Here is a 12619-nt window from a genome sequence, read left to right as displayed (position 1 = left end):
ACCTTCATGTTTCAGGTTAAGTGTGCCTTTTTTCCTGGCCAGCTTATAAGTTCCCCAAGGGGCACTTGTGCTGTTCTTGATCTGCCTGGGTAAATTCCTACTGCCTGACTGAACGCTGCTGGAGTTGACTGAGCTGGGGGCCAGGCGTTTCTCCTCACTATTGGCACTGCTTGGTGGACCAAGGAGTGGGGTCTGTCATCCAGGCCACCACGCACAGCCTGGCTGCCTCTTTGCAACCCCAGCCCAGCTCTGTTCTGCCCCCCGTGTTTAAGCTGCCTAGGCTCATCTACCTGCCTTTCTGCTACAGGGTTGTCTGCTCCAGTCCCCAGAGGGAGGAAGGGGAAGAAGACAAAGAACCAGCTGCTGCTCCCAGAGTTAAAGAATGCAGACTGGCTGGCCACCTGCAACCCCGAGGTAGTCCTCCATGATGACGGCTATAAGAAACACCTCAAACAGCACTGCAATAAGTGAGTGGGCCCCCCCCATCCCTGGTGGCAGCTCTTCTCACTGTCCAGACTCCTGGGATCCCCACGGGGCTGTGGGAGACTCCCTGATGCTCCTGACCACCATGCAGGGTTTGGAAAGGCAGGATCTGTGGTCTAAGCTGGGTCAGGATCCCTTCACCTAAAGCCTATTTCACTCCTTTAGCAACATCTCTCCCCGCAGAGCCTGGATTCTCTACTAATGGAGCCTGTACCCCTGAGGGTTTTTCTGACTTGACTCTCTAAATCCAGTTAGGACACTGGTGATTTCATTGTTCTCTCTCCTTCTGCCCCTGAGGTCACATTAGGGAAAGCAGAAGACTAATGGCCACTGCTCTCAGCCTCCCCCGTCTTCCATGCCAAGTTGCTTCCTCTCCTAATGCACTGTTGCTGCTCATGGCCTCCAGGTGTTTGACAGACATGCATTTGAGACGTATCTCTTATATCCCTAGGCCCTAGGCTAGCACCGTGCAGAGGGAGGGATGCAAGGGACACAGTGACAGAAGATGAAACTGCTCTTGTTTGAGCTTGGGGAGGTGGGGCACCCAACCACCAAGCAGTGATGAGCTGCCCCTGGATACTTGTGTCACAGTACGGGGGATCTATGAGAACTTAAAGGGCCCTTGGAGACCCCTCCCCCCAGTCCAGCTTCCTAGGCCTAGGGTGATCTCCCCAGCACTCCTGCTCAGCAGTGAGCAGGCCTCTGCTGCCACACCTCTGGTTATGACCATAGAATTTAAGTGATAAGTAAGAGTTCGTTAATTTCTAAATTAGTATGTTTTGATAGGTTTTTGTTTCCTCCCTGTGACATCATCTAATGGTCCTGTGGTGGTTGTTGGGTTGTATTCTTTTATGGATGAAGTCTGATCCTTTCCCTTCATCTCTCCAAAGCTTTAAAGAGAGGCCTCATGTCCAAAACTGTAATAAAACCTGCACAGAAGTACAGGTTCTTTGGGAAAGAGAATCCAAGGGCACGTGCTTGATGGTAGAACCTGCCTGGGGCAGGACCTGGTAGCATGCTCCATGTGACTGACTCAGAGTCACCACAGAGGGGACATGCAGAGGAGGCAGCCTCAGTAAGAGGGCTCGTAGGAGACCTCGCACTGCAAACTAAATGAAGATTCTCTTGTACTTTAAGCAGCCATCTTTCTTGAACAAGTGAGACATGTGGTAAAAAAAAAAATAATGTTTGAGGAGAAGAATTAATCTGGCAACAGCAAGATGGAATAGGTCAACCTAGAGCTGAATGGCCATCTAGGAGAGTTCTGTCATAATTCAAGTATTGATCATGAGGACCTAGAGAAGGGTGCTGACTAGAGAGTTGGGGAGAAAGGGTCAACTGTGAGACATGACCAAGGAATAATGTGTAACGGGTGATGAGGAATCCATACGCAGCTAACTCCACAATCGTGAGCCTCACCAGCTGGGAGGCTAACGGTGCTTGGGCCAGGACAGAATCAAAATCCTTCTATTCACTGAAAGATGCAGAGCAAAACGAAGGACTCGGGTTTTGCCCTGCTGAGTTACAGCAGTAGTATTTGGCTATTCCGTTCACAACTGCACATGTGGGCGTGGAGTGCTGAAAATAGGCTGAGCTGGAGAGGTTGACGTAGAACTTGCCTTGATACCTGCAGAGATGATCACAGATGATGACCAGAACCATTTCGGACCTTTGAGGAAGGCCTGAACATTTCTAACCACCACCCCCAAGACTCTTCCTGAGTGCATGCCTGATGCTGGGAATTGAGGAATGCAGTAGGGGCGCCTGACGTGCGACCTTGATCTTGGGGTTGTGAGTTTGAGCCCCACATTGGGTATAGATTACTTTAAAAAAAAAAAAAATGCAGTAAAGCATTTCTCTGAGTTTAGAGATGCTGACTATTTATTATCCTGAATCTTATGGAGACTGCTGTCCTCTTTAGTTCTGGCTCAGGAAGAGTCAGAGACTCCGAGCCAACAGGGACTTGCAGCTCTTCCACTCAGCATGGGAGTTCTGTGGGCAGTCCCCTGACAGGGAATCTTCAGCCTGTGCTTGAGCCTTCCTGCTGATGGGAGCTTACCATTTCTCAGCAGGGCTCATTTAATTACCAGATGATTCTAATTAATCGTCCTTCTGTATATTGAATCTAAAATCTGCTTCCTTGAAACTTCCACCCACTGATCTTGAGTCCTGGTTCTGCCCTGAGGCGCATTGGAGATCAGGCAGACTTTTCAGCAAAACTGGACTGTGAGCTTTTAGAATTGTAGGCTCTGTTAGCAAAGGTATTGCCGTTCCAATATCAGATAAAGGTTAAGACAGGCTGTTCGGTCAGGACTGCGTGGATTTAAATCCCAGCCCTCTTACCTGTCAGCAGGTGCATTACTTAACCTCTTTGTGCCTTCTTTCTTTCATCTAGAAAATGAAGATGGTAATAGTCCCATCTCTTAGCGCTGCTATTTGGATTAAGGGAGCTAACACGCTGCCAGTAGTAAGTGCTCAAAGCATTGTTCAGTAGTAGCAGTAGTATAGTATTTAGGGATAGGAAATTGTCATCAAAAGAACTTTAAAAATTTTTAAAAATAACTGCTTCAGATCCAAGCTATAAGTCAGGAGAGTGGTCATCCGTTTGGGGGTGGGAGTAGTGACTGGAAGGGGACCCAGGGAGCCTTCTGCTGACGTGTTCTGCTTCCTGATTGGGGTCCTGGATTCACAGGTGTGTTCAGTTTGTGGAAATTCATCAAGCTGTATGTTTATCTCCTGGAAATATAGTTCATATCAACAAAATGTTGTGGAGTTTCTGTTTTTTTCAAGAAAGAGATAAAGGAAAGAGGAATAATGCCACCCAAATATTAATGGGTTTTGTTTGACTAAAGTAAGGGTATTACAGATTTACTCCAGTTCTCCTTCCCTTTGAGTTTAGATGTCAACCGGGATTATCCTCTCATTCAGGGAGGGTTGCCCCATCTGTCCTCTTGAGTTGATTTGCTTCTCATTTGGGAGAAAAGTGAATACTACTCGGTTTAAATTCTTTTCCCTCATGCTGTAGATATTTCCAAGTACCAACACATCTCTGTTTAGAGAAATAGAGACAGCTCTGTCTTTCATTTTCAGGAAAGCCTTCTTCCAATTGGGCTAGATCTAACCAGGCAGGAATTCCATACCTAAGGCCTCCTCGTTCCATTTCTTACTGAGGAGGCCAGCGGCTACTGTCAGCAAGGTAGAAGGATCAGTGACTGTTGTAAATTCTTAGAGTTGTTATTGTCTGAGCTTTAAAAAAACAAATCTCAAAATTATTTGAGTTGATTGACAGCTGAGGTAAGGAATGGCATACCAGAAAGATAAGTGCGTTTTTTTCCATTCTGAAAATTCTAACTTGTGTGTTGCCACCTACTACTTGAGCCCACGGTGGCACTTTATGTGTTTTTTAAAAATTGTCAAAAAAAACCTTTCCTCCCACCTCCAGTTCCTATTTCCCCCTCCAGAGGCAACCACTGCTAACCTGGTTCTTCCAGAGATATTCTGGGCATGGACCAGCTTAGGTGAATGTATAGCCTCCTTTTATCTTCCCTAAAATAACACACATTTTACATACTATTTGTGCTCTGTGCTCTTTTTCTCTCTCTTTTTAAAATAACTTAAATGGAGGTCAGTTCCTATGTATGTAAATGGGCCTTCATTTTTAATAGCTGGCCTTTACTCTTTCCTGGTTTTGAACAAGTTACAAGTCCTCTTCGAAACCTCTTGGCAGCTCTGCTGCACATAGGAAGCCTCTGCTTGACCCTGGTAGACTTCTCCGTGCCTCCCCCACCCTCGACCCCTGGTCCTCTTCTGCACAGTAAGTCTCTCCTGGTTGGGCCCACTTCACACTCAGATGCTGTAGGCCCCTCAAGGACAGAGCTAAATCGCTTACTTCCGTCGTGCGCCTCACAGCACCCAGTGTGGTGCGAAGCGCTCAGGAGTTGCCCAGCAGATACTTGCTTGATCGCCTTGTCTCGAGCGTGTTTGGTGCCTGCCCTTGGAGCTTGAGTGTGCTCCGTGCAGAATCCAGGGAACTGAGCACCTCGGCAGAGAAGACGTGATTCTATTCCGGCAGTATTGCCGTGGAAAAGACTCCTAGAATATCCATTTTAACTGTGTGCAAGTGAAACTGAAAACAGCACCATTCAACGTGACCTACTCTTCAGTAAATTAGTAAACTTTAACCAGCCTCTTGGAAGGCAGCGCTGCCCCAGAGGTCATTGTGCGAGGGTTGAGTACTCTTTTATAGACCAGGAGGAACAGTGTTTCTGTTCTGTTCTGCCACCCATGGCTAACAGGGTGACCTAGCAGATGATGGTGAGATATGTTTTTCTGTGTAAAGGGGGATAATCACAGTAGCATCTGTCATCAGTACCTTGGGTTTTGTTTTTCTAGTGCTTTCTCATATATTACTTCACGTCACTAATAACATGGAAACACCCAGAATTTCCCTGTGTCCACTTGGGGGTTGCAACTTACAGGCAGCTCGTGGTTCTGATACCTTTGCATTAATGTGTTCACCTTTCACAGGGTACTTTTGCGAGTCCGGATGCTGTACTACCTAAAAGCTGAAATACTGGGAGAGGCAGCTGAGAAAGCGTTTGAAGGAACCCCTGCCAGGTAAACCAAACCAACTGGAGCTCTCAGAGCTCAGTGCTAAAGAGCTGCCACATGGTGCCTGTTCGTGCAGATGGACAAAGCTGCCTGTGCTTCTGGAGGCCCGTGTTCACACCCAGCCCGGGGTCAGTTACCTACATGGTAGAGCGGGCAGGTCCCCTACACATGAAATGAAGGAGAAATTCATTTCTCTACGGCACAGCTTTTGGTGAGGTTTTGAGTTAGTTTGCTTTTCCAGATGGTGTTGTAACATTGGTTTGAACAGTTATTTCCCTGCCTTAACTAGTCGTTGTGGGATGAGTATTCATACTCTGATATGTTTGGTCCGACGGGTGTGCCCTGGGCATTTTGCTCAGAATCCCACTCTTGGCCGTAGTGCCCTTCCACATTTGAGCAGTTCTCTGTATTTGCTAATCATACTAGTAATACCTGGTGCCCTGTTTGATTGTTTGCACCTTAGTTTTGTAAATTAGTGTTTCCAAAGGATTCCAAAGTAGAATCCTGTGGGAACCTCCCAAGATTTCAGAGAATGAGGCCGCCGTGCTCCCAGCTACCAACCACTTGATGAAGCCGGACAGCCTCCTTCACCCCTAGACATGCTATTTGCTCTAGTCCTGTACAATGCCTATCATTCCCGGAGAAAACCAGAAGGAATGGTATTTCAGCTTTGCTTTGAGATTACCTGTAGCCATGGTTTCTTCTTCCTCTTTCTTTCTTTTTTTTTAAAGATTTTATTTATTTGACAGAGACATAGTGAGAGAGGGAACACAAGCAGGGGGAGAGGGAGAGGGAGGAGCAAACTCCCTGCTGAGCAAGGAGCCAACGCAGGGCTTGATCCCAGGACTCTGAGATCATGACCTGAGCCTAAGGCAGACGCTTAATGACTGAGCCACCCAGGTGCCCCTTTCCTCTTTCTTTCCATTGGACAGTGCCAATGGTTTTAGCAGTGATGGGGGCGGGGCGGGGCGGGGCATTAAAGAAGGAGAGAGGTAAAGGACATTGACCATCCTACCCATGGGCCAATTTGTAATCAGGAGCAACCATTACAAACTTGATAATATTTTCTGTAGTTGCTATAGTCACTTCTAATGGGTATGGGGAGGTTGAGTGTTTTGGTAAGGAGGTTCAATTTGTGAATCGTAGAAATGCAGCAGAATTCAACCTGATCTGGCAGAAATAATCTACCTGAACTTTCTCATCCCACTCTGCTTTCTTAGAACATGTAGATGGAAGGAGCTAGATAGAACACGGAGAGTCCATTACCCACGCCTTCCTTCCTTTCCTCTGCCCTCCTCAATCTTGGCTGTCAGTGCATGAGGAATGAATAGCATTTCATCCCAGAAAAGTCATTTAGCCCCTGGCAGCACCCTGGCAGAGCAGTGGGCCCTACAGTGGAGCCAGAAAGGGAGCACTGGCTGGAATGGTAGGGCCGTGGACCACTATTCCCATAGAGGGAGCTGGGCCTGGGGAGGGGCAGTTAGCCGTGTGTCACAAGAAGAATAGCCTGATGGAAGAAGAAACTTCAGATGCTACAGAGGAGCCATCCCAGACAGCTGGGAGGTGGGCGAGAGGAGCCATCAGGTAGATTTTTCTCCCCAGACCCAAAGCCTTAAAGAGTAAGGACTGTGCTCAGACAAATGAAGACAGTGAGCTAAGGGTCCGTGTGAGCTTTCAGAACATGGACAGAGTTCAGTGAGGGGCTGATGGTACAGGCCTGCTAGTCCTATAGGCCTCCCCCTTAGGGCAAGTCATGTCCGTCCCTTTGGCCAGGAGCAGTGCAGTTGGTGATGAGTTTTGACCCAGTAGACCGCTGCCACCTACTGTGGGACCTCTCCTCTGAAAGGCTGTCTTCATACCCCAGCATGTACTGGTGCTGACTGTCTTATTCTCAAACACTGCTTGAGATCTCTACATGTTGAACCAAGATGATTTGGGGACTTTTCAGCATTTGATTCTGTATGAATTTGACCATGTGGAAGATGTTCTACCTTTAGTTGACCAATATATTGATGGCTTTTGCTGTGGTTCTCAACAGAAGATGGATATCTACATTTTACATGTGGACCCCAAAGCCCCACCCAGACTTACTGATGGGTTCTCCAAGAGGTGCTTCCGGGTTCTGAGTCAGTCTGAGGTAAAGCCTGGAAATCAAGTACATATGTGGAAATAATTCACTGGAGGAGGGTGATGGAAAGTCCTGGTTAGGAAACCGTGGCCCACAGCCTCCTAAGTCCTTGTAACTTCAGCCTCTTAGCATGCCACTAGGGATGTGGCTTAATACCAGGGCTCAGCCAGTAGTTCTTGCATTGTTTGGTGTCTGTGTTGAAGGAACTCTGAGTCTACGCCCTTCCTTCCACAGGGAACTAGAAGTGCCTCTGCCTGACATTGACTACGTGGAGATCCCAGTGGATTGGTGGGACGCTGAGGCCGATAAGTCCCTTCTGATAGGCGTGTTCAAACATGGTGTGTATTTCAGTGAATGCTCTGTCTTTCCTGAGAAACTCCATAACCTGCCTCACATCCCTGGTAGAAAGTAGCCTCACCTCTGTCCTCTCAGATGAATGTGTGAGTCATGAAAATATGGTGAATGTTCATAATATCGGTGAGGAGCTTCACAAGGGCTGCTATGGTTACAAAGAGCCTGTCCACACTGTCGGGCCTTGGACTGCCTCACTCTTCTTCACTCTTAGAGTCCCAGTGCCTGGCCTAGTTCCTGGCACACAGTAGACACGTAGCATTTCTTGAGTGAAGGAATAAATAGGGAAAATGTTAGGTTTTAGCATTTCGTGTGTATGTAGAATTCTAAGATCATTCTAGACAAGCTACATATTCCTAGTGTGTATCTTTTTGCCCCATTGGTATAAAAATTTAAGAATACAAAATGGTATGAACATTTTTTTTTAAATGTAACTAAGAGTCCAGGGGACTGAGAGAGGTTTTGAATAGCTTGGGAAAACTGAAATAAGTACCGCCTTTCTTCACTTCTGGCACTGTCCTGAGCACCTGCCCTTGCCCTCAGCCAGCAGTCAAGGTGAATGATGGAAGCGCCACATGATAGTCACTGTAATGTACCTGGTGGATACCTTCCCTGCCTGGTGAATTAACTGAAATCTTAAACTGGAGAGCAGGATTCAAAGTGGAAAGAGTTGGTCATACCAGACTTTCACTGTCAGCTCTGCCACTTAGTAAATTTAAGACCTTGAGCAAATCATAAATTCTCTGACCAGTTTCCTCCCCTGTACCATGGGGAGAGTGTCGAAACAGCCTACCTGGAGTATTGTTTGAAGATTCAATGAGACCATGTATGTAGACTGCCTAGGGCAGGGCTAGGCAGTAGATAGAAGCGGAGGAGATGTTTAGTGCTGTTTTGCTGTTACTTACTCCTCTCCCTTTGGAAAGTTAACTTTCTCAGATATGCCTAATCAGTAGAATTCAACATTTGGAGGCCAACCAATCACATTTACTTAACAGCTATGCCTATACTTACTTTAACGAGGAATCCCCTCAACACTTGGATTCTGGTGTTACGGTGGGAGATCCAGTGCTCCCCAGAGCCCTTTGTCAAACTGCTGGGGTTAGGATGAGCAGTGCTATCCATTAGAGCTACCTGTGATGATGGAGGAAATGTCCTATCTCTGCACTGTCCACTATGGAATCCACCAGCCACATGTGACTGTTGAATACTTGAGATATGATTGGTACATCCAAGCAACTATATTTCTAATTTTATGTAATTTTAAGGAACTGAAATTTAAATAATCACATGTGGTTCCTCTTTTGGACAGTGCAGGGCTGGAACTCAGCTCTGAAGTGGTAAGAAGAAACACATGACCTCTCTATTAAGCACAAGGAACCACAGTGCAACCAAAACTTGGTTTAATCTAATTTGGGAAAGAACCCAGAGACAAGTTGCTAGAAGCAGCCAAATTCAGAGCATCTGAACTTGTTGTGGAAGAAAGTCCATTGGCCCTGTGTCTCATTTCAGTGGTAGTTTTAGGGCACATAGCCATATCCTTGGTGGAGAGAACGTGATGTGGAAAGGGAATACAGCATGAAGTCCCGGCAGTATGGCAGACAGAATCTACATGCTTCCCCTCCGACCCTCCTCCAACCCAGCACACACACACCACAGACATACAGAAAGCCTGGGTGGGTTAGGATGATAACGTGAAACTACCTAGCTGCACATGAAACAAATAAAGGAAAATCCCCGAATGAAGAGGTCACTTAAAGCCAGAGCTGAAAGCTCACTGATAGGACAGCAAGCCAGAGAGACTGGGTTTTTAATGCCCACACAGAAAATGGAAACAAGCCCCTCCAGCAAAGGAGGGCAAGAGAAGGCTCTTTGGCCCAGGGAAGCGGAGATAGAAGAACATACTCCTGAGAGATAGATGGAGACATGAAAGAGATGAGGTGGAAGAGAGAAGGCGGTTGCCATGTAAAGCAGGATGTGCCAGGCAAGTACTAACAACAAACCAGAAACAAAACACATATGACCCATAAGACCATATGGCAAAGTCCGTATCCTACAAAAGGTCTTTAAGGAAAGAAGGATAGTTTGGGATAAAGAGGGTCTTTACACGGTGAAGATGGGTGTAATTCATCAGGAAAATGTGGCTAACAGTGTGGCCTCAGAATACGTCAGAGGACGGAACTCTCAGGGAGCTCAAGACCCCTTCTCTCCTAAGAAAGGCAAGTTAACACTGGCACCAAACCTATTAGCTTTTTCATCCCTGAGCAAGGTTTAGGGTGGTAGGATTAAGCAATTGATCTCTCTTAGTCTTATATTAGGAATGTTCAAGGGTCAACCAGATGGTGTCTAAGGTCACTTCCATATCTAAAACTCCTCTACTCTACGTAGCATTTTGGGAGGGTATGAGTTAATCTTTCCTAAGTGTTTTCCTGAGTACACCCATGAGGTCTTAAGATGATGCATCACCCATTCCATTCCGATTTCCCCAGATTGCCAGTTGAGGTGAACTCAGTAGTCAGAGTCAGGGCTGAGGGCATGTGCCTGATGCCTGAAGTGGCTGATTGTGGCATATGATGACTTCAGACACACTGTAAAGTATACCCAGTGCTAGGGGACTGGACCTAAACCACACATGCACACCCAGCTCACTCTTGCACAGAACCAGCCCTGTTTAGTTGGATGTTAACATTGGATCTACCCAGACTGCATTGGACAGATGCCTGTGTCTGGCTTCATGGACTCATCCTCCTTGGAGTCTTCCAGAATACAGATCAGATCCTCCCCCTGACTGGATGCTGCCCATCAGACATTCCATGAGCATAGGCTTAGACCCGTCCTCATCTAGGTAACACACCTGACCACACCTGTGTAACTTAGCCCACACAACAGGTCTTACCAGGTGATAGTCAAGCTCCCAGATACCCAGCAGCTGGTAGAGATAGGACATTTTCAGAAAGCCAGGCTATCTGGTGTTCACTTTTCAGGAATTCGTGTCAGGAAGCCCTCTGCCTCGCCTCCATCCTATGGAGGCCTAAGTATGAGCTGTGCCGCTGCCACCATTTTCTTTGTGAAGAAACACAGCCATCTATTGTCTGAAGTTCTGTGGCTCCTGCAGGCCACCCCAGACATACCCTGCCACGGCCCTACTTAGATCAGAAGGGTAGAGCCATGGTTCCATCTTCGAGCTGACCCCGTGGGAGAATTACCTGCACCTTTGGTGGTTTGCAGCAAGAAGGGCCCATAGCAAACGTATTCCGAATGATGCTCTCGATAGCTCTCTGTTGCATTAACTGACTACGGCCCCCTAAGGCAGCCTGGATTTATGCAATTTTTATTAAGATAGGAAGTTTCATATTTTTGTTGATCTTAGAAAGGGGCTTCTAGACTGAAGAGGCAAGCAGCCCACGCCCCTCAAACGCTGTCATCTACTATGTGTTTATTGGCATTGCTCTTAGAGCGCCTACAACTCAAAGGGCAGTTGTTGGGGTATTCTAGGGGACTGAATTAGTCACTCTTCCTTGCCTCCAGCTTCATAGCTCAGTGAGAAATAGGAATGCAGAATCTGTCTAGACTTCAGACCGCCACAAGACAAGAGAAAGTCTGCAGAGTAGAAGCGTAGCCAGGTAGTAGGCTGCCGGAAGAACCTTGTCAAGCACAGAGCACATGAGGGCAGGACACATGGACAGTGAGCCTCCCTCAGGAGGAAAGGGCTGGTGGGGAAAGCTTTCAGCCTCTCACCTATTAGGTGAAGCACCCCTCTTTTCATGGGGAGCAGAACGTGGAGATAGCAGGAATTTCCTCAAGGCAGCAGGAACATTGAGGATGTTTCTGTTTTGCAGAGAACTGGGGTAGAACACGGGGAGAAGGTGCGAATGGCTCTCTGTATTTCTACAATGATTATTGGAAGAGAATCTGGACAAAACTGACTCATCCAATCTTTTGTTGTGCGTGTATGGTGTTAGGCCCCACACTAGATGCTGAATGTGTAATGATGAGAAAAAACTTTTCCTAAGGAGCCCACCATCTCATGAGAGAGACTGACCATAATCAAATAATCGCCCTAAGGAATAGCGAATAAAGAGCATAAGGCATCACAGTCTCCTGCCGTATGCCTCAGGTGGGCAGCGCCTGTCATTGAGATAGCAGAAGAGTTCCTTTGGATTAAAAGGTAAAGTACCTGCAGCTCCTCAGAGAGAGAGTACCAGCTGCTGCCTACAGGGTGGAGGACAGAGCTACATCCACAGTGCTGATGGAACAAAAACCAAGGAAGCAAAATATCCAACAAAGTAAAATCAAGTTTGTTGTTAGCACCCATGCTGGTTCCCCATCACCTATGACAGGCCCTCTCTATGCCTACAACAGAGCTGGGAATGGACCTTGTTCCTGGGAGCAATGTGGAAAGTGTTTTGACCATCTTGAAAGCATTTACCCCAAGAAAGTTTGCTATAACAATAGATTTGGATCTTTTCTGTGACCAAATCCTGTCTCGTTATCAAATTATATTCGACTCAATAAAAAAAAATAATAAATTCTCATGCCTGGGATTATCAAAGTGAAAGTGATATTATTTCATTGTTTTGGCTCCCTTTCAAGGGTCTCCTCTGAGTCAAATATGCTCATTCTCTGTTTGGCTTTGGGGATGTGGTGAAGGGTAATTCCAAAGCCCTGGCCAGTGGATTAGTATTTCATACTGAGTTGGTGAATATGGAGGCAATAAATCATTTTTATTTATTATTATTTTTTTTAATAAATCATTTTTAATCTGATTAACGAGCACAGTAGTCCTCCTTGTATTTTATCCCCTGCATCCATCACTTGGTTCAATTTCTGTTTCTAAGACAAGGGATAAAATCAGACTATCAGAAAACAAAGCCCATCCCGGAGGTAATAAGATGTCCAGAGTTGGGGGTTGAGAGGAAGAAGTTGTAAAAGCAACTTGCGTGATTCCCTTTGCTGTCCAAGAGAAGTAAACAAGGGAGCATTATTGTGTCTATACCTCGTGTCTCTTCACAGACAAAGAATATTTACGTCAGCTTTTATTTTTGGTCA

At 46.5% G+C, this 12619-nt stretch overlaps 1 protein-coding gene across 5 annotated transcripts in view; it reads left to right on the top strand.

Annotated features, from left to right (window-relative positions):
* The window catches only part of CHD6 (chromodomain helicase DNA binding protein 6), a 192788-nt gene that overhangs the window by 141399 nt on the left and 38770 nt on the right, over positions 1-12619 (top strand). For all 5 annotated transcript variants that reach the window (XM_078057209.1, XM_078057211.1, XM_078057210.1 and 2 more), the window contains 3 exons: positions 308-467; positions 5011-5100; positions 7457-7560. In XM_078057209.1, the coding sequence (XP_077913335.1) occupies positions 308-467; positions 5011-5100; positions 7457-7560 (354 nt within the window). The remainder of the gene's footprint in view (positions 1-307; positions 468-5010; positions 5101-7456; positions 7561-12619) is intronic.

The sequence above is a fragment of the Halichoerus grypus genome, chromosome 10, assembly GCF_964656455.1.
Source record: "Halichoerus grypus chromosome 10, mHalGry1.hap1.1, whole genome shotgun sequence".
Taxonomy (NCBI): Eukaryota; Metazoa; Chordata; class Mammalia; order Carnivora; family Phocidae; genus Halichoerus; species Halichoerus grypus.
Note: the sequence above shows the minus strand (reverse complement) of the source record. Positions and strands in the feature narration are given on the sequence as shown.